At 36.1% G+C, this 26,524-nt stretch overlaps 1 protein-coding gene and 1 long non-coding RNA gene across 3 annotated transcripts; one reads left to right on the top strand and one right to left on the bottom strand.

The window, feature by feature from the left end:
• Positions 1–2,993: 2,993 nt before the first annotated feature.
• On the bottom strand, positions 2,994–4,250 carry LOC124200766. Its single transcript, XR_006877371.1, has 4 exons — positions 3,995–4,250; positions 3,573–3,930; positions 3,398–3,504; positions 2,994–3,335 (listed from the first exon to the last, which is right to left on the bottom strand). It is a non-coding gene; the product is annotated as an uncharacterized LOC124200766 (long non-coding RNA).
• A 3,077-nt stretch (positions 4,251–7,327) lies between these two features.
• Positions 7,328–12,286, top strand: LOC124200765. Of its 2 annotated transcripts, none has more exons than XM_046597067.1 (9): positions 7,328–9,327; positions 9,452–9,617; positions 9,719–9,791; positions 9,856–11,080; positions 11,168–11,414; positions 11,483–11,581; positions 11,646–11,780; positions 11,883–12,139; positions 12,203–12,286. In XM_046597067.1, exons 5-9 carry the CDS (start codon positions 11,201–11,203, stop codon positions 12,224–12,226), a joined length of 729 nt encoding a protein of 242 aa, XP_046453023.1. In that variant the 5' UTR covers positions 7,328–9,327; positions 9,452–9,617; positions 9,719–9,791; positions 9,856–11,080; positions 11,168–11,200; the 3' UTR covers positions 12,227–12,286. The 2 variants fall into 2 exon arrangements, with proteins under 2 accessions (XP_046453023.1, XP_046453022.1); XM_046597066.1 differs by having other exon boundaries at positions 9,851–11,080.
• The last annotated feature ends 14,238 nt before the right edge of the window (positions 12,287–26,524 follow it).

Here is a 26,524-nt window from a genome sequence, read left to right as displayed (position 1 = left end):
ACAGTATATTTAACGTCATATCCTTAAAAGCAATCAAGGATCCTGTGTTATGCGTGCAACTTCAAGGGCGCTACTGCTAACAGTTTTATGACGGGTTCAGCTGGGGATCGAAACCAGAGCCTTATTGCCTTTTTCCAGAGCGTTGACGCTCTAGTCCACTTCACCCCACTTCCCCGAACAATGCATAAACAACTGCGTAATGGTAAGCATAAACCGAAAGGTAATCCATATATAAATAGCTTGTTAATAATCAATTAAACTAACCATAAGCTCCCTTTCGGTCGGCCATTTTCAGATAATTTGTTCTGCTAATCACTCGTAGGTCAAGGTCGTTTTAACTATGAGTTTAATAAACTCCCCCTTCCAAAATGGCCGACCGAAAGGGAGCGAAATAGCTTGGGGAGATGAAAAAACACATCACAAAACACAAAATGTATGATTATAAACTTCAATATATCTCACGATTAACAAAAAATACCTCCCCAAATTTTTTATATGTTATGTAAATATATCTCTTGTTTCTCGGAAAAAAATTCGCTGTTTGTAAAATTTTCTGACTGATTTAATATGAATTTTTAAAGTGTATCCATTTTAGATTCATTTTTTTCAAATTGCGATAATGGAGTAGTTGGACATCCTGCGTTGTGCATTCTCCGCAAATGCGAAAATCTCATTTGTGTCCAACTCGGTCTGTGTCGCCTACAGCGTCTTATGGGAAAACCAACTTCTCCTCGGTTAAAAAATTGTTTTCTTATCTATGACTTTGATTTTCCCCCCTTTTCTTCCTAACAGTTAATACTTTATTCATTTCTCTATTACCTAATTTTTATTTCTATCCCCAATTCCGTCTGGTTAATTTTTAATTAATTTTTGTTTGTGACTGGTTTTTTTGTTGTCTCCTGTAGCAGAAGAATTTCGTTCGTAGCGTGGTCGATTCTGTCTAGAAACGTCTCAAAAAAACAGATCAAGTTGGACACAAATGAGATTTTCGAATTTGCGGAGAATGCGCAACGCAGGATGTCCAACTACTCCATAAATGTATTTTTTTTTAAATAAAAAAAAATTGTTAGATCGACGCAAAATTTAATTTTACGTCGATTGGTTTAGGTTTCATAAAATTCTAATAACAAATAAAGTCACAATTAAAGAAAAATCGAAAAATGCATTTTTTTTCAGTTAAAGGCAACAAACAAAAACAATAAAAGAAATTAAAATTAAAATATCTCCCAAACTATTCATATATAATAAAAGAACAAGCTTTTGGGGGAGGGGCTTATTCATGTCACGGACATTTTTGGGAGAGGAGCCTGTGTCTGTGTCAACAATGTGTCAACACAGGCTCCTCCCCCAAAAGCTTTTATTATATATACCAGATGTCTCGATGACGAAATCTTCAAGTAAGGTACTGGGCAGATTTCCCACGATAAAATCTATTACGGGCAGATGATTAAGCTACAGAAAAGCGAATAGCAAGAGTCCGACTTTACGCTAGACCAAAGTTCCCTGGATTTGACCGGGGCTCAGGTTACTCGTTAAAGCAATAATTTTGAAAATTTCAGAATCACTTTTTTTGGCCCATCTTTACCCAACCCCCCAAAATGAAAGGAATCCCAATTTTGAAGGCACCATCGATCGTCAGATTTCGCGTGGAATGACCCCATAGCTTTGCTTAAAAAAAACGTAAAACTGGCAATGTCAGCAATAATTTGAATTTTTTGTGACTTTTTTTATTATTTAGAGAGGAATTTCTTCTTACGGTTCTTCGCGGTTTTTACTTTGATTTTCCCAATTTATCATATCCATTTAATCATTCGATTTTGGTTCTCTCGTGCGTTTGTAAAAAGCTAAGTAAAATTTTTGATTCCAAATTAGTATGGGATTAAAAGAAACGTTATTGATGCAGCAAAACGGACCTAGATCCGAAGCGGACTTTGCAATTATGCTCAAGACTGAAGAAAAAAATTAAAGAATTTGGTATATACAGTAACATTTAATTGTTATTTGTTCTTTTCTAAACGGTTAAGATTCAGAAATTTCAAGAACTAATAAGACTGCAAGATACATCAAATTTAGTTTGAATTTATTTTTAGTTTTATTTTCGTAGGAGTAAACTATGCTGAACGATGTCTGACAACTCCTTGAGTAATGGGAGTCATGGTCCTTATCGGAAAACTGTTAAAAGCCAATTTAAGTTCGCTCTTTTTCAACGGTTGTGTGGGATAGAAAACCCAGTTTCACGTCTAGAGCAGTTTCTAATTTCACAAATTCTATGCCACTTTCACTTTAAAAGTGTAGTGTGTTTAGTGTACCTACTAGGTTATTCGAAATTCAAAAAAAATAAGTTGTAACGATTAACCAAACACTTACGTGTTTTTAAATTTTAATTTATCTACAGCTTGTTACATTAATTGGCTACTTCTTTTTTCAAACAATTACCTTGAACATAATCAAATTAACTACGTTCTTGTGAAATTAAATCCAAATAATTTAGAATGGAAAAATAGCATACACTCTAAGGTTTTTGTTCCTACTTTTGTCTACTTTCGGCTACTTTTTCGGTAGCGAAATGGCCATAGTACTTTTTGGTAGGGCTTTCTACCTTGTGGACATAACGTCTACAATTGCAATAAAGTCGCGAAAAGGTAGTCAAAAGTAGAGTATCTACTATTTTTCTACCATTTAAAAAATTCCCCAAAAGTAGAGCATTGGTAGGAGTATTTTTATACTACCTTGATTCTACTTTTTTAATACTATTTCCACAACTTTTTGGTAGTACTGCCTACTTTTTCTTGACAATGAAATAAATCGATATAAATAAATCGATCAAAATAAAGGGATGAATAGATCGATACTCGTTATTTGTTCCAGTTCCAAAACAGCAGAATAGCTAAAAATGTATTGAGATTGATAACCATTTAAAAACAAAATCTGAGTTGGTTACTCATACATACTTAGCATGAAATACAACAGTTAAATTGTAAAGGGAACTGGCTTCTTAAGTACAGCTAAGAGCTGGGATGTACATTAGGATTTAACAGAACATGTAAGTCCGCAACACTAGGACGAATTTTCCCCGGATGCACACGGAAAAGGTTACTGTCAAAAAAAAAGAAAAAAGTAGAAAAGATGGAGGGATATGGTATTCGGAGCATATGGAATGAAGCATAGAGAGTCTTAAAAGCCTCAATTGATGTTTTGCCAGCATGGATAACTTCTCCTTCTGAAACGACGGAAAAACTTGCAGGATGTTGGATACTTCCCACGCAGCAAATAAAGGGTGACAGAAGCAGATGGGGCTTGTGTTCTTTAGCAATTTCCAAAATGTCATCATTGGCCTTATTCATAAAAAACAACATTCATGAACAAAAAGTTAAAAAACTACTTTTAAAGAAATTACATTTATGAAGCAGATGACCCGTTCAATTATTACATCTTTAGACATCGCTTTAATCCTTTAAAGGTTGGGGACGATTTTTAACAGCAATATGAGAAGCTTTAGGCATTCTAAAGCAGGAATTATATGTTAAAGATTGAGAACAAGGTTAAAAATAAGCAAATGTTTGTGAAATTACCATCATCGGTATCTGGAATTACAATATTTCCTTTTTCAGCGGCGCTCATTATCAATGGAGAAAATTTCCCCATAAAGTTGTCCTCAAAACTCTCAGCTTTGGTGTAAGCAGTCAAGAAATCGTAGAATACCTAAAGGAATCAATTTTTCAGAATAATGATGAAATGTTTCTTAACATATGGCATATTTAACAAAAGTGGGTAGTCACGGAAACGTGGATATTCCGCTAATATTTGGGAAGTTGTCCAATTCCCTGCAGTAATCTGTGACTGTCTGTATCTGTATGTAGATTCCGTGTGTTGTTTTATTGTTTCATTGTTTATTCCAGGAGACAGAATGTGGGTCTTTAACCAATCAACCTATAAAGGACAAGAAAATGACATGTAGTTAATTAATATATACGAAATAGATAACTGAAATTACTTTAAATATAGCTTCATCTTCAATGTAAGTAGAAGTTGTATCAGTGTCATCTTCTTTAAGTTCAGGTTTACGACCACTGGTCTTTTTGGGATTGGTAGACTTCCCTTTATCTTCGATATCAACTTTCCGTTTGGTAGATCTTGCTGATGTTCTCATTGATTTCAGTCTCGTATCGATAAATCCGTTGGTTAATTTTGGATTGCAAAGATGTGTGTAGTTTTTTTAATTAAACGAGTCTACTGGAATAGCCTGTTGAAATAGCAATTTCCATCTCATGTGGTGAGAAGAGGCTTCGACTTGATACAGCCATGTTGCCCTGATTCCTTTGTGCGTTCTGTCATATGTAAGTGTTGGAAAGCTTAGCTGGATCTATGTGTCAATTTTGGTATGTTCATTCTCTACACAAATATAGCACAAGTAAGCTGTTAAACTCTTGTATGTATACTTTATTCTAACATAGCCAGACATGGGAACGCTTCCACGATCGCCTTTGCAAGCTCCTCCTTCAAAGCGGCGGAGGGATATAGATCCTCTTTCCCTGTTAGCATACACATATGACTAACACAAATGCGTACCAGCAACCTCCGTTCATCTAATTCCAAAATAGCTTCATTCCGCTCCAAGTAGGAATTTGTTATCTTCCGTCCCTCCGCGCTATCTTTCAAGATAGAAAATATTTCAAATTAGGTCGACCTAATAAAAAAAACGAGTTCAAAGAAATTGTTATAAAATGCTGCATTGCTCATTTACATATACCTTTTCTTGACCGGAAGTAACAATTAATTTGTTCTGATTGTTCTCGACTAGCGGCACTGAGGCATCTTGTAAATCATTTCCATTACTGTCCCCAGGTTTCTGTGAACCACTGGGATTCGGAGGTTAAGCATTGACATTTTCAATATTAAAGCTATTCATAAGCTTTTGAAGTTTCGCTGCGTGACCAATGGAAAGTTTTAAAGCTTCGATTTATTAAGATATTATTAAAAGACGGTATACAAAAGGGACTCAAACTGTATTACGCACAATGCCTTGGACATATAAACAATCGTCTATCATCGACGACAAAATTCTGCAAAATCCAAAATGGTTCACAATTGGGCAAATCATCTAGATTTACAGCGACGAGCTGATCGCTTGAATCATACTCAATTTCAAAAGAATTATAATGATCAACAAATGATACAGTAACACAGGATCGAACCAAAAATATGAGCGCCCGATCTTTAACGGCAATTTTCTTTACTACACCGAATTTGGGTTAGCAAAAAAAGGACACACTGAGGCCGAAATTCTCTTCCTTTAAATTTTATCCATTTTCGCAATTGAAAACCTTTGGGGAACTTATAGTTGATTCGTTTTTTGTCAACTGGACCACAAATGAAATCATTTGAGTGGAAGAGATTGCCATTTAAAATATTTGTACATGCAACTGATTGTAGATGAAATGCTACACTTTTTGCTATATTTTTAAAATTACAATTTACGTGAGCAACCCGTTTGCGTAATGGTACGCTTCGTATCGCATACACCGATATCTCATAGGTGGACCATTTTCTCTTATAATGGCTGGGTAATGCACCATATGATGAAATTTATTTATAGGATTCACATCGGGAAATAATTCATTGAAAAGGATAAAGATTTCTTTTATGTGCTGTTCTTTGAGGACAACGGTATGCTCAAGGACGATTGTTTGTAAGAAGATAATGTTCATGATTCTATTCAGAATTAAAATTAATTGAAAATAACGATCATTTACATAAATCAAATCACCTAGTAGTAATGGCAAAATAGAGATAAGACACCAATTTTGAGCAGCTCGCTGTTTCGTACTATAATTTTTCTCCTGACGGAGCAAGGGATCGGTAAACCTAGGTGAAGGTTTATTTTTTTGGTCGTAGTAGCTATACCCAAATCTTTTAACCGACTAATAATTTCCTGAGCCGATAACCTGTACGTATCGCTAGTCGCAAAATAACGGAGAACTAACATAATTTTAAACTGTACAACTCCTTCGAGAAAATCATGCATACAGTCGCGAATCAAATGTTCACCTGAATGAAATGAAATACTTCTATTAAATTGACAATTAAATTTATTCCTGTTAGAGGGATGGATGCGCCATTTGTCGATTTCGCTTGCTTAACATGTTCCTCGTAATTTCTTTTTGTTCTCATTTCTAAGTCACTAGTTCTTGAAACGTCCTTCATCTGATTTCTATTGATAAGACATAGACGACAAAATTTATTTGATGAGGGACCTGAAAAAGCAAATAACTCATGAATCCCTTTTGTGTCGCCACTAATGCAAGATATGGTACCGTGCACCCGCAATCCTGGCATGTCTCTAACATTAAGTAACATTCCTTGATCTGATTCTAAGAGCGACATTTCCGTGTAAAGTTAATCTACGATGCATTTGAATTCACTATTCTTGAGATCCTTGCTGTGACTCACGGCGAACGGATGAATGTTACAAAGTCGCGAGTTCTCGTTTTGAGGTTAATTTTCTATGCGATAACAAAACATTCCCAACTCGTGTTGTTTGGTCTTGTTTCCTAATGATTTGGTGACTTCTGTTTCATCAAAAAAGAGTTGAAATCTGGTTGCATTTGGAAATTTAAGAAAAAAAGATAATTTTTAAAATTTTTTGTGTCTCTGTGGACTTCCATGAACCCATTGGTTTCAACTTCTCCATAAAATTTAGAACGAAATTCATCGTTACTAAGTAAAGTACTGAGGGTACTTCTTAAGGAAATATATTGAAAAGATTCCGTCTTCCTCTTTTGAATGGATTCCCCTTGACAATCAATTCGCACAACACAGGTGTCACTTTGTGTAAGAAAAACAGTTTCGGGTTCGACAAACCCAAAATTTCGTTTGTAATACCCAAGTCGTTTTTCTTTCGTGTTAAATTGTTTTAGAATTGATTTCACATTTTTTCACATGTCTGGAATCACATCTTCTAAAACAGTTTCTAAATTATTGGCGATGAAATCTAATGCAGCGTTTGTAACAACATGTTCTGCCTTTAATTTTAGCATAAATGTTCCAAAAGTTCTTGCTACCTTTTCCCAATTTATACCGTCATCTATTGTGAAATCATCTTGCATCTCAGTAACATCATCTTGCATCTCAGTAACATCATCTGCAAGTTGAGGATTTAGCAAATCATCAACTTGCATCCGATTTGGCTCAATTATGTGAATAGAATTTTCTCTATCATTACATGTACTTTGATTTGGAATGGCAACGTCTTCATGTCTTAAAGTACCCCTCCAATTTGGTATACAATTCATTACGTGTCGTAGAAAATGACGAAAGGAAAAAAAAGAAGCCTGACATGATTTCTGCCTACAAACTAATATACGGTTTTCACTATTATTGTGAGACGTAGAAAAGTTGCGAATGTTTCTTAGGTGACATTTAAAGCTGTTAAAACTTCCCACAAAAAAATCTGTGCATGTTTTTTTTTTCAATGCAAAGAAAACAAGAATAACCTTCCATTGTGATTTGAATAACACGATCGAAATAAGGGACGATGACGTTAGATAGCTACACTAACCTTTCAGTTTAGCAGCAATGTTTTTATCGAAGTTAATGGAAATGAGGAACTTCTCCAAATCTTCAGCACTTAGCTGACTAACGCGATGGAAATTACGTTGACTGATGCCATTGTTAATTATTCATTAGCATACACAGCAGCGGCAAACCACTTAAATTTAAGTCTTTAAGGAAGATAATAACACTAAAAAATTTCAGTGTCCTATTTTTCCCACTTAAACCTTATTTCCCTACTTAACGCACTATTTCCCCACTTAAAACTAACAATTTGTGTTACTTAAATATTTTAAGTGAGAAAATGACTGATTAAGTAAGAAAAACATTAAGTGGTTTCAAAATTTTAAGGCTTTGAGTAAGAGAACTACAGTTTAAGTGAGATACAGCCATTAAGTTGTTGACTTTTTAAGTGTTTAAGGGATTGCATGGGACTTATAATAAAATTCATTTGAAATAATATATATTGTTGCATGCATCATCAGTCAATAATACACATTACAGAATATGGTAGTAATTAGGAACAACGTGAAAAAAACCATCAATTTCAAACGACTGGAAAGGTACTTTCAAAACGAGTGCTGTTTCCGCTGTAATGTAAACAAAAGTTTTTTTCGGCCTAAGGATATAGGAAAACCTATCTTGTTCAAAATAACAGGTTTCCAGAAGCTCCATGACCATTCCAGTACCTTTTTTATTTTCACTTGATGTTATTTCTGCAACTCTCCAAAACGAAGGGGGGGTTAGTTTATTAGGAGACATTTCCCTAAGAAATACGGTGTTAGTTGCGCAAGTTCTTCCTGCAATTTGGAATTTTTTTGCTAAATGTACGGTTTTTATGCCATTATTTTGTAACAATTCTTCCCATTTGGTTTCTATAATATCTATTCCCTTCAAATGCTTATTATGGAACAGTTTAATCCCGCCCCCCCCCCCCCCAAAAGTTATTCTCTCCATCAATAGATATGCTAAGCGCTAACATATTTTGGTAACGAGAAGCAAGGCTGAACGGGATATTACAAAAATTACAATTTCTTTTCATTACTTTTTTGAATGGGGCATTTTTTACTCATACCTGTAGCAGGCTGAATATCTGGGTGGGCCAAACATTCTTATTTGTTCCGTCATGTGCAGCAGAGCATGCAATTTTGGTGTTATAGCTGATCCTGAGTCTTCTTTTGGATAAAGACTCACAAAAGTGCTATTGTGGATTTTAATCTTCATTTCTAACTCTAACAAGTCTTTTTCGGCAAATGAATAGCATTGCAGGCTTGAAAAAATTTCAAGCAGCAGAAAAAAATTCGCGAAATATGCATTGTCGGTGCTTGAAACATATTCGCTTAAAAAAAGTGGGAGAATTAAAGTTAAAGCAGCCATTTCCGAAGTAGACATTGATAATTTGGTTAAGGTCAAAATTTCATCTTTGCGTAACGGAGGAGGCCTTGTAAATTCCCGTTGTTGAATCACATTAGAAAGCTTAGCATTAATTTTATCTAAATCAACCATTTCGTTGGTTAAGAGTTTGTTGAACATTTTACGAACTTCTAAGTTTTCAATTCCCTCGTCCAGTAAATGCATATTATCGGAAACAAAACATTTCGTCACGTCAAAATAACTTAGCTGTGAAAATATTGATTCTCCGACAACTCCGGTTTTCATTGACAGATTTCGTCTGCATTGTTTGGTGATTCCAGTTTTCAAAACATCTTCAAGATCTTTTGTGTGTGATTCCTTACTCCTCATGGAACAATCAATTCCGTGGTGAACATTTTCCATGTCAGTATTTTCAATATAGCAAAAACGACATGGCTTTTTGGCGGAGGCAGATTCCTTAAATCCTGCCACCCAGTTTGAAGCTGGCTTGTCGCCAACAAAATTCACCTTCATTTCTTGTCTGTAGGTGAACACCAAATTGGAGTTTGAGCAAATCATCAATAATTGGTTGAAGGAATTGTTGTAATCCAACTTCTATCAATAACTTTGAATTAATGACACCAAGAAGTTGAAGAGACTTCAATTGTGAACGCCATTCTGGAGGAAGGTTCAAACAAGTCCAATAAAACAAGGTAACCTATCGTATAACTTAAAAGACTTTCACTATGGTAATAATTCATTAGTTACGAGAAAAAAATTTATACTTTGTGTTTTCCCTTTTTGCTCCCTAAAGGGTTGGATAGTTCAACATCATCTGCATCGATTTGAAAGAGGAGTACTTCTCCTCTACCTTCCTAGAGAACAGAGTTTGATCTTACATAACTTCCATCACTGACATCAGAATAATGGCCATTTGTTTCTTTAGAATAGGATTCAAAAGTTTAACAACTGCTTCATGGACCACTCTGATGGACAGAAATTGCTTCAAAGCCTCTAGGAAAGGAACAATGTAGCCTTTCTTTTCCAACTCAGCTATGTTTTTTCGAAATCCTATGCCTTTTGTTCTCTTACTTTTCTTTCCATTCCACGTAAAACGTCGACTTTTCTCAGTTAATGATACCTTTAGTGGGTTTACAGTAGGGAAATTTCTTGACCCTGACTGTTCAAGTGCATGACGAGTAATTGTTGCTTCATAATTTTGAGTTTTTTCTGATTCTTGCATTACAGATATGTACTCTAGTGATTCAAGGATAGGAAGAGGTAAGATTTTTTATAGCTTTTCCTGTAAACATAAAAAAATGCATGTAACATTCAATATTTCAAATATATTGCATACATTATACAATGTTAATCATATACCTTAAGTTGGTTTAATTTTCTTTCTGCGTATTCCTCCATAGAATTATCAAAAAAAGAAAGAGCTTCGAATGTCATGAAATATCGTTGATTCCCTGTCAATAGGATTCCTGACTTCCATTCATCATCAGTTTTTTTATTGTTTCCGCTGACTGGAATATCCAATGGTTCTAGAGTTTGTGCGTCGTGGTAAAGCGTAACGTTATTATCACTATCAGCATTCGATATATCAGCTATTCGTTAACTGATTAGAGAAGCGTAAATTACACGCATTACTTTATAACTAAATAACCTTAAGACTCAATTATCTGTCCGCACTTACTTATTTCATGCAATGGCAATAAATTTTCGTCAAAAGACGGCATGACTATTGGATCAATTCCTTGGTGTTTTCTTTTCTCATTATGTATTGAATAATAATGTCGTCGAAAAGTAGCGTACTTTGCAAACACTAAATTGCATTCTTCAATTGGGCACTGCACATAAAACGGGCTCGTAAGGCCGTGGTTGTTTTTTATGTGATCCAATACATTTTGTTTCTTTTCAAGATTAATTCTATACGGACACATGTTGCACCTTACATGGTTAGCCATTTTACTAATAGGACAAATAAGTTTAAGTATAAGTGTATAACTGTTTGATTCATGTTCGATTTAACGGAAACGGTGTCGTATAAAATCAGAATTTGATTTGAAATCTGTCAACATTGTTTTATAACGCCCCGAAATTAATGGACGCCGCCACCAACAACAAAGACTGAGATGAATATAAAAAGTGCTAGTTTCATTTTCGCATTCAGGTACTTAAAATTTGTTTGTTACAATGACATCTGTTCGTAAAATTTGTGTGTCTTATAATTCTCTTTCTAACCCCCCACGTAAAAAAGTGTGTAGTATTACCAGCTTTTTCATAAAAAGAAATGCCTGACCTGCTGTTCATAAAAAAAGAGCTACATCGAGAAATGATTCTGGATAACTCTATTCAAGACCTAGGAGGAAATTGTTCAACCCAAATGTCCGATCTAATTTTGTTTCAACACGATCCATACTTCGACGAACTGGGAGAGATGGATAGCCAAGTTGTTTTGTCACACAAAGAGCTCAATGTAGTTGTCAAGCTCCGACAACATCCAAGTAAGTTCCAAGTTATTCAATAACTATGATAGTATTTGGCTTGTATTCTTAAAGTCTTTGATTTCTAGTTTTGCCAGCAATACAGTCTGCCCTGCAGCCCTTACACAGCAATCTTGACGCTAACATGTCAACTTCAAAGTTTGTGGATTTACAGCCACCGACAACAAGTACTAAAGTTTTTTGCTATTTTATTCATTGTTGTTTCACTATTTGTGTCTTTTCATTTATTAGTTGGATTGCTGGCAACAACCAAGAATATCTTGGAGTTTGTTGTGTCAGATGAAGCCGTAACTTCTAACAGTGAATCTTGTTCAACTGATGATGCTGAACACTCTACTACTAGCAGCTCGGCCGTAGAAGAGTTTGGTAGGTTGTAATCTTTTAGTGATTTATTGAGTGCTACCGTGTAATTTTAAGTTAAATTTGTTTAGTGCGACTCGAAAAGCTAACAATTTTTCACTTTGGCAGATGTAGTAGTTATCCCTGAAGTACAGGGTCATGTCCCTCTCCCAGAGCTGTCAGAGTTGCTCAAAGCTGCCAAGGCCAGTGGGAAGCTTCTAAACCATTATGTGGATTTCGTGAAACATCACAGCGAACCTCTGCACACATTTTACCCATATCCGTCTAAAGCGACTCTCAACCTCTACGGACAGCTAATGGTGGAGCAGTATCCTGAATTTGAGGATCGTATTAGGAGATCTCAAAAGAAGACGGTTGTTCCTTGGGTATAATTTTTATTTCTTATGCTTTTAAATCTCGATGCATCTTTTCATTAAAACCCTTTTTAGAAATCAATAAAAAATCAAGAATAGGAAAATATCTTGGTAACAAGAGAGGGTATGCCAAACATTCCTCTAGGTTGAAATTAAAAAGGAACCAGAAGAAACGTTTCTTCATGGAGCGCCTTCCAGAGCAAGATGTAAGTTTGGCTGATGTTTTAACACAAATTGATGGTCATCAGCCAACTCCTGGGCAGCAGCAGACAACAATGGACGTTAATTACATTAACGAGTTTGCGGACAGGCGGAAGCAGTTTGGGGCTCTTGTAAACCCATCTTTAGTGCAAATCATTGCTTCAATTCCATTTTACAATCACATCAATTTGGTAATATTCAAATTTAAATTTATTGATCGTTCAAAGTAATTACAAGTCTGTCTAGCAATATAAATATCCAGGTTTTACGGGATGGCTTCAAACTTGCTGATGTTCTTGCAGACCAATTTGGAAAAATTTCTTTCACTTGTGCAAGTCGGGCGGCTTTATCTACAGATCGTTTCTTCAGAAATGTACGATGCTAGTTGGACCTCTGTGGAAGTCTGTCTAGCACTAAACAATAGCTGTTCTACACAAAGAGGGGCCAGGAAATCGGCAACTTTCATGGAATTACTTCCGTTGAGTACGCTTGCTAGAAATTTTTACACTTCATATTTAAAATTTTTTTTCTCATTGCTCGTAGGTGGGAACTAACGTCGACGTACCGCGACAGAAAGGAATCTACCCACACCTGAAAATCTTCACAGACGCTGACAATAACCAAGTAATTTATCCAAGTATCCTTATCTGTTGTGACGAGGGAGTTGTTTTTTAAGTCGATGCACGTTGTGAAGATTTTAAAATTTTCATGTTAATTCTAAGTTTTTATATTGTTTCAATATCTGTTATCCCGCCAACTATGGCCTGTTAGAACTGTTAGACCGTACATGCATTTCGACTTTACCCCGTTCAAGTAATTCAATTCATTTTTCAAACTTTTTTTCCAAATTTAATCAATTCTTTTCAAAATCTTAATGTTTGTAACTTTTTGTTTGTTTAATATACAATTTACGGAACAATATTTTGCTTTTTTGATTTTGTTTTAATATCGAACTGAATTTTAAGTGAGAAATTTATGTGTAAATTAAGTAATATAAAGTTACTTAAATGCATCAAGTAGGTTACGTAAAATTAAGTAATTTAATATTTTAAGTGGAGAAAAAAATTTAAGTTAGAAAACCTGTTAAGTATTTTCCGCACCTTTAAGTGTTTTAATCTTACTGACTTTAAGTGGTTTACCGCTGCTGTGTAGAATCTGAAAAAAATTAAAAAAAAACATTACACATAACTTCAAATGTTCAGCCATGTACTTTAACTTACTGCAATGGAATGAGGAGTAACATCCAATGGAATGTTCACTGAAGCGAGTAGAAAGTCACAATTACAAGTCTCTTGGCAGGAGACAGGATTCAAATTGAGAACGACAAATGTGAAACTGCCAAATGCACGGTTTCTAGGCAAAGCTCTAGGCAGAACAATCAGATCTAAAACAGAAAAAAAAACCTTTTACAGATGACTTGAAATGTGCAGCCATACGTACTTTTACTTACTGCAATGGAATAAGGAGTAAAATCCAATCGACTTCCATCTTTGAACAAAGAAACAGGATGCATAAAAAAAAGAAATAACGTTGTGAAGTTTTTTTATGAGGCTTTATTTTTGTCACCGAAAATTTTTTGGCGACCACAAAATCAAATTTATCAAAATTTAGAATAAAATAATCGTTCACTTCTGTATATTTCTGTCTGCCCCAAAATTCTCAGTAACTCCATGTTATCTGCAATACAAACAACATTATAAATCATAACAAATAATTTTTATTGGTAATATTTTACCTTCTGTAGTTAATACTCGCCCAACCAAAGTTTGTTTAAAAAAGGATAAATTGTATCCCTTCCAATCAACCACATTTGCATCTATTTCTCCGTAGATTTTCGGATCCAGCAGCATTTGATGATTAAAGATTTTATTCACATCAATACAGTTGAATCGAGATTCAAATTTATTCTCTTTTTGTTTCCAAATAATTAATGCAAAATGTTCGCACCAATCGTCAAATATTTGACAAAAATACCAGGAGTCTGACTCAAATATGGGATCCATTGTTTACAATTCGGTTCTTCTGATTTCTCCTTTTTCTGTTTGTGGTAGACAGTACTACCATATCCTAAAAAACTAGACTAAAAAGTAGAAACCTTCAAACTTTCAAAAGTGGAAGGAATAAAATTTCCTACCTTTCCTTACTTTCAAAAGTAGAAGGAATAAAATAGTTTCCTACTTCGTGAAAGTAGAAGGAATTTCCTACCTTTTTCCTACTTTTTCGCCTCTACCATATATAAAGTAGGGAAAAAGTAGGAGATAAAAACTTAGAGTGTATTTAAACTGTTTTAACTTTGGCGTCTAATGGAGCTACGTCCATTTTTTTCTAAATAAATAGTAGGATTTCTGATTTTGTATCAGTTTTTTTTGTTTTTAATAAAAAGAACATTGACAACGTAATGCATAAAAAGGAAAGCAAAGACATGGTAGGCTTTTTTATGCGACATCAATTAAACCTAAATAATTTTTAGTTTCAAATTGGATTGCGCGGTCTTCATCAAATAACTCGTCTGTGGTTGGTTCAAAAATCTAGATGTAATAATGAAGTATGAGTATTTAACATTCTGTTAAAATGTAAACTAATTTTCATCACTGAATTTAGACGTGTGTTACAAGTGGTCCGTATTTTTTCTTTTTTCTATGTGTATAATTGCAGGGTTTAATGAGAGGGAAGTTATTGAGGGTACTACGTACACCCGAATCATTCGTTTGGATGGTAGGGGTGACCTTATCTTCGATAACGACCGGGTTTCTTCCGGCAGCCAGGAGGGCTTGTCTGTTCCTACAACGTGGTGGATATAAGAGAGGAAGGTAGAAAGATCGATACTCCGCCGTGTACGGCGGGTCACAGGGAAGTCTGTGGTCATATCTTGGCTTCATATTGCATGACCTACTGGGATTTCTACGAGCAATGCGGCTTGCGTGTTTCTATCTTTGTGAGTCTAATTGTTACCTATTATTGTTAAAGGAGGATGTGCGGGTCGTTTTTAATGCTGTGAAGGTGGATTTTTTTTTGGTTTGGGCTTTCTCGTTTCATACCTTATTGTGGTTTCAACGGGCAAGTGCCGTCCACTTTATTAGGACCTCCGAGTATACGCCTTGGGATACCGCCAATAAACTGCAGGTGGAACTCAACCAATAATGTCACTGGTTGAATCCTCAGTTTCGTCCATTTTTTTTACTTCTAAAGGGACCAAGTTCCTCAACCAGCACAGGAATCCGAGGAACCGGAGTCACTTGAGTTGGTGGCTTTTAAAGCTGCCGCAGTGGCTCTAGCATTGAGTAGGGGGCAAAGAGCGTCCAAGGTCACCCTCACAACAAGGGAGGTCGAGGTAAGTTACTGAAGACCGAGTATAAGCTCGAATAAAAAAAGAAAAATCCAAAATCAAGCAAAGTGTTAAAAAAAATAAAAAAATGGACCCAACCAATTAAAAAAACTAGAACCATTCTTAAACCGTAGTAATCAGGAGTTAATAATATAAATAAAAAAATATTTATCGTTAGCGGCAATTTGGAAACCAATATTCGAAAAAATAAACACATGATGCAACCAAATTTCTACTTTAACGCCACCATACCGACCGACGGCGTTATAAAGTCTACCACTACGTGGCCTCAACGTGGCAATACACAGAGAGACTCAGACTACCGAGACTACAACAGACGGGGAAAACTTTTCTTTCTGCAACGAAAACATTGATGACTTTTGCAACGACTACCGAGTGAGCAATTAAAATTTCTCCGGTTTCTGCAGAGCGAAGACGCAGAATGACTGGCAGAGCGCTGCCTCCGTAAGTAGGAGACAAAATTTTCATTGAACATTTCCCCCCTTATCCAGGTCTTTGACGCATTTCTATTTTTTCCTTTTCCACGAGGTTGCCTACTCTTGGAAGACGAAACGTCGTTGCAGAGTGAGCCTACCGGTGATGACCAGTTCGTTGTCAGAGCGGAGCCAAAAAACTTTCCCGGCTTGGGAAACGTGGCATTTAAGTGTCTCTCAAGTCATCACATGCAGGAGAAATGCCCACTCGAGGAATCCCTGTGGTAGAGGGCATATTATTCGTTGACGGGTCAGTGCTTTTACAAAAAATAGGAGAAAAAGTCGCTACAACAGATGGTGGAAACTCTTCCTTGGTAAGTGACTTGCCAAAATGACGGGCATCTTTCTCTGTTTCGCTGTCTCTTGCGATGAAGTGAAATAAACGGATGTGATTGACTGAATCAGATCTGTATTGAAACGTAGAGAGAGAGAAGATCTTCGCTACACGTGAGACAAAAGAAAACTGAGCGGGCGCGAGCCTCTCTGTTGGGCACATTTAGGTTGGGGGAATGGGTGCCGTGTAGCCAGATGTGATGTCATCAAATCTGTCTCCATAAACTAATTTGACTAAAGCAGACGATTTTGTGGGAATTACTGGTGAGTATCTACGATTTGCGGTCTACTTACAATTCTGCAGTCCCCACACGTGGTGATAAACAAGCCGTTGCCAATAGTGAATGGGCCTAATTGCCGTCTATGCCAACGGAACGTCGCCTACATCATGAACTTGGAAAAGGCGATGTGCAGTATATGCAAAAACCAAGTGCCAATGACCATTCGAAACACTAAACATGTTTACCACTGTTGGGAGACGAGACAAAATGGAAAAGCATGACGTTGGCTTTTCTCTACGCCAGAAGGTTCAGCGTTTCCCATAAATTGCTAACAGATCTTTTCGACAATCTTCTGCAATCACTGAAACAGAGTGAAAGACTAACTGACAGAATAACTGACTTTAGTGAGTTGTATAGTTTAAATTCTTTTAAATATTTCTTACCTCTTTTTGTGGTTTTTTTTAAACAACATTTCAATTATTCATTTCTTTCACATACGTGTGAGGCAGGAACCAAGGTTCCTCCGGAAATTGCAAATGCAACTGACCTGGATTCCCAACTTCCCTGCAAGTGGTGGGAATTTTCGCTTCTCGGCCGACCGCTACAGTGCCCATCGATGCCATGCCAGTCAAATGTCACGTAATGAACGTGTTGCCCAAATTATTGTTTTTCATTATCAACTTTCAAAAACCGACCATACGGGTGGTGTTTGTGTGAAAATCAACCTAACCTTTAAGGACGGCAAGGTCTCGGGACTCTATGCAATTAAAAGGCATTTTGACGTGGCCCTTGGATGAGTTAGGCTTATTATGGTAGGACGGTATACAGAGTTAAAAATATTTACGCTGTCTGGGCTAACTTTGGATTACAGTATAGAGTTGTTACGGTCAAGGTCAGCTGGGTCTTTTAGCCGGACAAATATGATGTTGTCCTTTTTTCTGACTGACACTGGAATCAAGACGCCCGCGCTGGAGTCAAGGAGCTTCTCCATCCCAGCCAGAGAGATGCAGTCAGGAGGCATGGCACTTGTTGTAAAGCTGGCTACGACGACTGGAGCTTGCTGGCCTCTGACGGCTTGCAAGTACATGGGTTTGTCGGAGAGGACCGGATCGGCAGGTTGATAAGAGGCCAAGGCAGAACACTGATCAAAGAACCGAAAGGTCATCGCATCCACGAAGGCAAGTTTGACGTCCAGAAGGTCGGATTCCAGTTGGGAGAAACGCTCATGCTTGGTTTGGGAAATTGGATAGCCCTTCATAGTTTCTTGCTGAAGGCCTCTTTGGTAAGAGATTCAAGTTCGGAGAGCTCAGAGTCATCAGTGAGGCTGGTGTAGTCATCAAACCGGACATTCTTTCAGTCCGACATAGACTCCTCTTTGCTGGAATCGGCAGACAGTAGGCGTTTAGACTTGGTGGTTTGGAGTTGGGAAAACTCAGGGTCACTACTGGTATGGGTGAGACCACTGAGGATGAAAGATGCTTGCTTGCTATTTGCCTTTTGAAATTCATGAAAGCAGGTTTTCGTACAGAACTTGGAATCTTTCTTCACTTTTTACGCTTGCAAGCAGAAAACACAAGATTATTTGGCTTTTGTTTACGAGCCTTTCAGGGAGGTCAAGACCGTCGCCCTGACTCATGTTGATGGTTGGGCCAAGGGTACAATTCAAATGAATTTACAAGTGCAGAGAAAAATAAAAAAGTATAACAAGGAATGCACGGGATGAATACCAGTAAGATGAGACCAAAATTGAGTGAGTGAATGAAGAATTCACAAAATGGTATACACAAATATGGGTTCGTCTTGTTCTTGACTTGTTCTGACAGTAGTAGCAGACGAGAATCCTATGAACATAAAAAGTTACTTAGCTTACATTTTACCTCGTAAACATAAAAATTATTATATACCTGGATGAAAGTGATGCTTTCCCTATTTTTCAAGATGATGTTGTCGAGTTCCAGTTTATCAACACTGACTGGGGTGGGATTGTTTTCTGATTTCTTTTCTTGAAAAAATTAACGATGATAGGACTGACAACTTCGGGTCCATTTAAAGTTTTCAAAGATGAATGTTATGAAGAAATTTAAATCTATACGAAGGAATAATGTAAAACATATGTCAAAAAGTAAAAACTTCTAGTCTAGCATGGTTGAAATATAAGCGATCATATAAATCTTTGAGCATACGATATAAAGAAAAAAGTGAAAGGTAAATGACTTATCAATTAACTCATAAATGATGCAAGAGATTGAATTGAATGTTGGATTTGATCGAAGAATTCCAAAATCTATTATGAATCTGTGAAGGACTTTGCTTTTGGAGCTAGAAAATATGTCAAAAACACTGCCCAAGCATGGCAGAGAAAGGACGTGGTAAGTTGTATCTGAACTCGATATGGCAAAGGTGTCGTTATGTAACCTGTCAAGTTTGTCAAAAATAGTAAGTCTGTCTAAGCTCTAATTTCTATTTATTATAGAAAAAATTAAACCAAAGTACGCTTTGATATTTTGGAAAGAGCGTCCTATTCGATGAATATGTTGCACGATGATTAAGTAGTGGACAACGTAAATTTTCCTTAAGAAAAAGGGACCACTGACGGATGGTCCAGCTACCCAGAAGTGGTTCTTAAATTATATGGTAGTAATTTTATTTCTTGTTATAAACTTAAAGCAGATTTGATAAGCTAAGAAAAGTAATGCTCCTGAGGAAGCTGACTCTCTGATAGAGCAGTTTAGATTGAAAAATCCTGATTTCGTAGCTGTTACAGATGATGGGAACAGGGATGGAGTGGAGACGAGAAGAAACCAGAAAAACACAGAACTCGGGTATATATTTATTATTTCTTTTATTGGAATGAGTTTTGAATCTAATTTGTTTTATTTAAAGAAGATAAGCTCAACTCGTGTCCCAATGCTGTCTCATCCTGATGACACATCTCAAGAAACTCTTGAGAATTCAGGATTAGAATTCAGGATCAGGATTATTAAAGTATCTAAAATTTGAATGATTGCTTTAAGCTGTGACTATATTTTCTTTTTAATTATAGAACCCGTCTAACAACAACATATCTCAAAGCAGTATGGAGAATTTGTCTGAGGTAAAAAAAAGGAATCATTCGTTTAGATTTATTTTATTGCAATAGTGGTATAAAACAATATTTGTTTACAGGGGCGCAAGATGTCGACTCGTGAAAAGCAGGCAAACCAAGACTTTTTTAAGCATTAATGCTCAGCAGTTTATATTAAATGGTTAAGGAAAGGTTTTTGATTAAGTTTAGAGAGCGCAGGAACACTGAGCTTGAGCTGTCTTTTGTAGAATATGAAATAATGGATCTCACCTCGGAATTCCCTGGTAAGTTCTGTCGAATTTTTCTTACCTATCGTCGTGAGGGCTGTAGTTTATTTTCAAAATTATTTATTTTTTTATGTGGAGTTTTTTTATGAAGAAGCTGAAAATGAGGTAAATAAGGTTCTTAACACCTTGAAAAAAATCAGCTGGAGAGCAACGACAGGCTTGAATCCTGAGAACGAAATCCTAGGAACCTCCCGAAGAGATCTCATCTCTCTCATTTGAGCAATGCAGTTTTTAATGTGTGATATGTGATTTCTTCAACTAATTTTGTAATGGTATCAATGTTTGCCTCTTTGAAGTTCGAATAATGTAATGTAGCTAGCGAAAAAATGGACCTATTGAAACTTTAGGCCTTGTCTAGAAGTACTCATCCTAATAGAAGTAATTATTTGCACATTAATCATCTAATTCTTGGAAGGTTAATTTTGTATTTTGGAACCTGGTTCGGGTATCAAGCCCTTTCCAAATGCTTTTAGAAATGTTTAAAAAAGTCTCGAAAATATTTAGCTAAGAAGGGAACAACATAAAAGGGAACTGACGACGAGAAAAATTCTACTCATAGTAAAAACCATTTCGTGATTTCTCTTGACAATGAACAGAATAAAAGATCCAATCCAAAAAATTCCAAAACAAGTATTATGGAACTAATGGTTTTCGAAAAAACAAAATAGTATTTCAAATGGCGAGACCGGATTTTCAGTTCAGAAAAAGATTCAAAAAACGCTTCTGGTATTTATTGCGGATTTTGTCCTTAATATTTGTCTTTCTTCGTTATAATTCCTACATCTTTTTCATAATTTATTTAGATGATTCAGCTTGGAAACCCACGTTTTGCAGGACATAAACGCCATTAATTTATTATTAAATCATTCCTTCGAAAAATTTATAAAACCATATCTCGATAGAAACATTCGCATCACTTTCGGATTCTGGTGGACAGAAAATTATTTCTTCCTTTAAACCAGTTAGAAGACGTCATAATACTCAATACCACTCGTATAGATTTGATCTATCCGTTAGTTTGATAACTGTTAACTTAGATTGAACAGTCTTGCCAGACACAATTTTCCCATATAATAAATGCAAAGGGGGAAATAGGATTTGCAACAAACATGGCGGATTCCGAAAAAGTGCGTTCAAAAACACGGGGGAGGGGTAAGCTTCAGTCACTTTTTTTATTTTCAAATCCATTGTGAATAAACAATGTTTAATAAATCTTGCAGACTATTTCCTCTTACGTTGCATAATATCGTAAAGTTTTAATGCTAGAAGTAAGTCGCGTTACCCTCTCCACGAACACTATTTGCTTGTTGGAAAAAGCGTTTTCGACACAAATGGCATGGTTATTTGTGTAGGGATGTGTTATTCTTTATATCTAGGTGCTTGTGCAACATGGCGTACAATATCGGTGCAGCTAAGACGTGTTGTTATTTTATGATAACTCAATACTAAGGCATGATATTGGCAAGAAAAAGAAAAGACCAGAGGAGGCTTACTTAAAAAAAAACGCTTATCGTTTTTCCTGGTCATTTGCGTCCCTCAGCTGATCTCCCTCCGTTGAACTCTTTTCCACTCTCTCTATTTCTTTCGAAACAGGTCGTCATATGTGCAATTCTTAACGTCAATCGACGTGACGACGTCGCCAGCTTGGCTCTGTTACCTTCTCTCTTTCTTTTTTAGTATTGTCTTCTCTGTTGTCGTGCCAGCCGGTTTACGTCTACTGAAATCAGTATACCCGTTTCCTCCTTCCCTTCTGAGTCTTTCGTGTTTGTTTTATTCTTGTATTATGTTGGACCTTGGAATTCCCCAAAGCATGGCCAGCATGTATTTGGAACTGGAATGCCACAAGCATGGCCAGCCTGTATTCATGTATGTTGGAGCTGGACTGCCACAAATCATTCACAGTTCTTGAAAAAAAACAGCAGAAAACTTTTGTTTTGATTTGGGTCCCTGGTGGTCGAAGTTGGAATCCGGGGCCGGGTATTGCTTGCTTTCGATCGTAATTATTTTAGTCGCGCCATTTTTCCCACCAAGCGCGTCCTATGGTGTAGTGTGTGAGTGTAGTATGGTGTAGTTAGTGTAGTTCTACTCAAATTTCTCATATTTCGCTGATGGATTACAATTTTTGCACCTGCTGGATTATTTCACTGTCTGCTGTCAACTCCCGGTAATACGTTTGAGTTATTTTTTTGTTTTTTTCCTTGTATTGTTAAGCTTACATCTTCGGCGTGTTAAAAACTTAAAAGTTGTCGTTGACGTTTTGACGTCGAAATGAAAAATGCCGTTTCATTGCCCGAAACGGGGCTTTGAAGAAAAAAATGTGGAGGTTTTTCACATTTTATTGCAATCATTGAACGACTGGAAACATTAGGTTTTGACAATTTCACTTGGGTGTGTGTGCATCGCTTTTTTTCTCCGTTTTCTCCATGCTTTTTCTTTTTGCGATACATTTGAAACGCAACATTGATATTTTTGAAAATTATTTCTGTCATGAACTTATTGCCATCATGGCATTCCACCCGAGGAACCTTATCGTAAATAAATCCCCTTAAAAAGGCTTTAAAACCATCATGCAAAAAAATAATTCCCTCTTTAACAAAATTTATCATTGTTTTTTCAACAATCGTCAAAAGGTTGAGCATATCTAATGACGCCCATTTTAGCAAAAACTTTGATTTCAATTTCGTTAGAGTTTGTGTTGTAATATTTTCGGGCAAGCTACTTCCGTTTTCTGCTGCCATAGTCTTAACGCAATAAGCACACCATTTTTTTCTCCCAAAGGAATAGACCAAGTAGCCCACTATGTAATATACTATGTTGTCGCTCACTTCCGTGGAGTCATCTTTTTCTTCTTCCTTGGTCCTAGCTCTATTACAATCCCCTTTAAGAAAATTTATTTTAATTTCGGCTCTTTTGGTGGTGAAAGCTTTCTGATTATTTTTATACAAACTTTTGAGCCGGTCCTTGTAGGATGAAAGCAGAAATATCCACTCCACTCCATCCACTTTTGATCCAATAATAGTTTTGGTGGGGTAGTATAGTGTCAGCATTCGAAAAAGCTGAAGAAATGATGGAACAGTTGGTATGTTGCATAACCCTCCGCAAGTGCGAATAATCCCGAAAAATTTCTAAAAAATTTAAATTTTTAAAACAATTATTTTTAGCTTGCACCCCAAAGAAATGACGTAAATATTCTACTTATATGCAATCTTGGTTGAATTTCTCCGTCAGCACGTATCTAAAACCCAAGTCCAAGAGCTCGTCCACCATTACATCAATTTGTATAATGTTTTTTTGTCTTAAAATATTTTTTAAATTCAAGTAATAAGTTGCTTAAATTTTGAGATCAAAATAAGGGGTGTTAAACTGGACAATTTGTGGCGACGCCGCTAAAAAAAGGGCTTTTTCCCAGGCAGGCTTTTGCTCCGTATTCCAGTGTTATTTTCCCCCTTGTTTCCTGTCCAAAATGGGCGTACGTACGTACGTAAATTAAATATTAATCTGGTGTTAAATTCTCGACTTGTTCTGTGAACCAAAATAATGTTTAAAAAAATTCTTCTATAGAAAGCCACATTTTTTATTATTGAAGATTACTTCAAAAATATAAAACGTAGACCTATAAAACCAAAATTATATTCCCAAATGAGCATTGAAATTCTACACATAATTATATTTTTTAAAATAATTAATTTCTACTAGTTTTATAATAAATTGATTTGTCCAACCTTGGATACGTCCAACATAACCAAGAACATTTTTAAAGAATTTATAAACGTGACAGAAAAAACAAACAAAAGCACCTAAAATATAGGCCTTGATAAAGATTTAGAGGAATTTTTGAATGATTCATTGTTCAACAATCTACACACCAACAAATTGTAAAGTACTTAAAAAAGTAATAAAAAAATATCCTTGACTAAAAAAAACTAATTTTGTATTGATAATTTTGCACACTACTAAAAAACCACATTCAGACTGAAACTTCTATGTCCAACTAATCAACGAAACAAGATTTTGAAATGCAACACAAACAAAATTTCAAAACGAAGACATTGAGAAGTAGACCAACTATTCAAAAAGAAATTCACAGTTATAAATCAATCAAAATGATGATTTTATTGAGATGTGGAATTACTGTTTATCTTGGGTTCCAGATTGTCCTAATAGATAAACAAAAAAATTAGTTGAAGAAAAAAACGATTTTTGATTTCTTCATTTTACCGCGTGCGCTGCTGTGAAAAGAGACGAAAGTCTGGAGCGTGAATGGAAGTCGATCGTCGTGGAATGGAATTCCATTCTGCCAGATAACTCGAGCGAAGTACCAGGATAGCGGAAAGATGCCATTGATTACAAAATCGAAATTGGAAAGCCTACCATCATCTTCGCATGTAGCATTCTTCAGAATGCTGATGACTGTTTCACCTGACGTTGTCGCTTCTAGATGACCTCCCGCGTCCACCAGTGTTTGAAATACTAGTTGGTGCGATTTGATCGGAATAACATTTCCTGTGTTTTCCATAATTATCGGTAACATTTGGGTCTAGAGTTTAAGAAACAGGTTCATGCTTTTCAGATGTAAGTGGATATACGAAATTGCAGCGTGCAGTAGAGTGGGCGTGTCTTTTTTGTTGTAGCGACATTCAAGATGCATTATTCCTCCAACTCTTTCTGGTCTCGATAGTTCAATAGCGGAAAAACTTCATCCAGGATTATTACAAAAAACCACAAGCATGTCGAACGAAATCAGGAGGGTGAGGACACTTACACGATTTTGAACAATTTCCTGTGAAATATGGGAAAAATTTTGCTATCGAGGTTCTGAATTTTATTACCACCAGAAAATTGGGATCAAAATATTCCACTTTTTCTTGATTGTAGGCCAATCTATTTGGCGATTTCTTGAATCAGTCGAATATTTTTTCTAGGGTTTTGCTGAAAAGTTGAATGGCTCTGGGGTCATTTTCGGGTCGAATCCCGACATTTTTTCCAGAAGTATTAGGTAAGTACAGATCGCTGGGCTGTATGGACTAAATGCAAGCAAGTGATTTCCATACCTTAATAAACTCTCGAGATAAAGACAGCAGGGACTAGATGGTTTGGGATTGGCTTGTAATAATTACCTCTCATTTCCACTCCTTAAATACTTTTTTGTGCAAGTGAAGCATTTGTATTACTCCGTACGCAAGCTATTCAGTTAGTAGGCGCCGAAATTGTTGGAAACAGAGAGGAGAGCTCAGTGTATGCCGTGTGATTCATGATCACATCTGTGGCCCAAAAGACACTCAATATAATCACATAATAATACTGGTGCTTACCTGTTATACTTTGTGCAGTTTCAACACAGTAAACTTCTCCTAATAATTCTAATACAATTAATTCAATTAACACTAGTCAAACTAGCTTCTTTACACAGCTTCTTTATTGCCTGAACACGCTAGAATAGCAGACGACAATAATCCAGTCATGAGCACAGTCGAGAGAGAGAGAACAACAGAGTTGCCAAACATACAAAATGTCCGGTCGCTTGAACACGAATTCCAACAGAAATCGCTGTCGAAAAGTGTCGTTTGTATCTACAACCTTTTGTTGCATCACAGCAGTACTACATAACGTTATCACATTACACTATAACATTACGCTACTCTAGTTTTACAATCTTACGGGACAGATCGATTGAAACATATGTGGTTTTGGGTGAGGAAACACTGTATTGTAGAACTGTTACGTATGTTGCAAAGTGATGTGGTAAAGTAATGCATAACGAACACGTCAACACTATTACGTTACATTGAGACATTTGCTACACTTCCACATTACATTGTTACGTTACTTTCTTGGTTACTTCCCCACCCAAAACCCCATGTTTCAAACGAGCTGTCCCGTAAGTGATGATGTGTTTCTATCAAAACAATAATTTTCTGGAACTGAATCATTCAAAGTTTCATCTTTTTGCTCAATTTGTGACAATTGTCCACACACAGATAATTCTGTTTCCTCAATACATTTTTATGAATGTGAAAGTGTCTTAAAGGAATTCCAAGAAGTTATTAATATTCTTTCTTTAAAATATTGAAATACGTATAAGTCATACGTCATACAAGCTCATACGTACTACGTCAAAAAAACTTCAACGTAAACCACTTTTCCAAAAACGTCAAACGTCTGACGTTACTAATCAATACATCACCATTTTATTTATACATTTTCGAACATAAATATATTATACACCAATGGCAATTTTTTCAAGAATTAAAATTTCTAGAAAGCTATCAGATAATTTGTTCCGTCTAACTGTAAGTATGAGGGCAGCCTGACTAAAGAGGCGCTCTAGGGGATCACTAGTTGAAATGGTAGTATTGTGTTTTATAAAAATGTTCTTGATATGAGGATACCTTTTAAGCATCTCCATGCTCACATCTTTGTCGAAAAAAAATTAATCTACCTCGTTTGGCTTCAGTGTGGTGTTATTTGATGT

Source organism: Daphnia pulex, chromosome 8 (assembly GCF_021134715.1).
Source record: "Daphnia pulex isolate KAP4 chromosome 8, ASM2113471v1".
Classification (NCBI taxonomy): domain Eukaryota; kingdom Metazoa; phylum Arthropoda; class Branchiopoda; order Diplostraca; family Daphniidae; genus Daphnia; species Daphnia pulex.
Note: the sequence above shows the minus strand (reverse complement) of the source record. Positions and strands in the feature narration are given on the sequence as shown.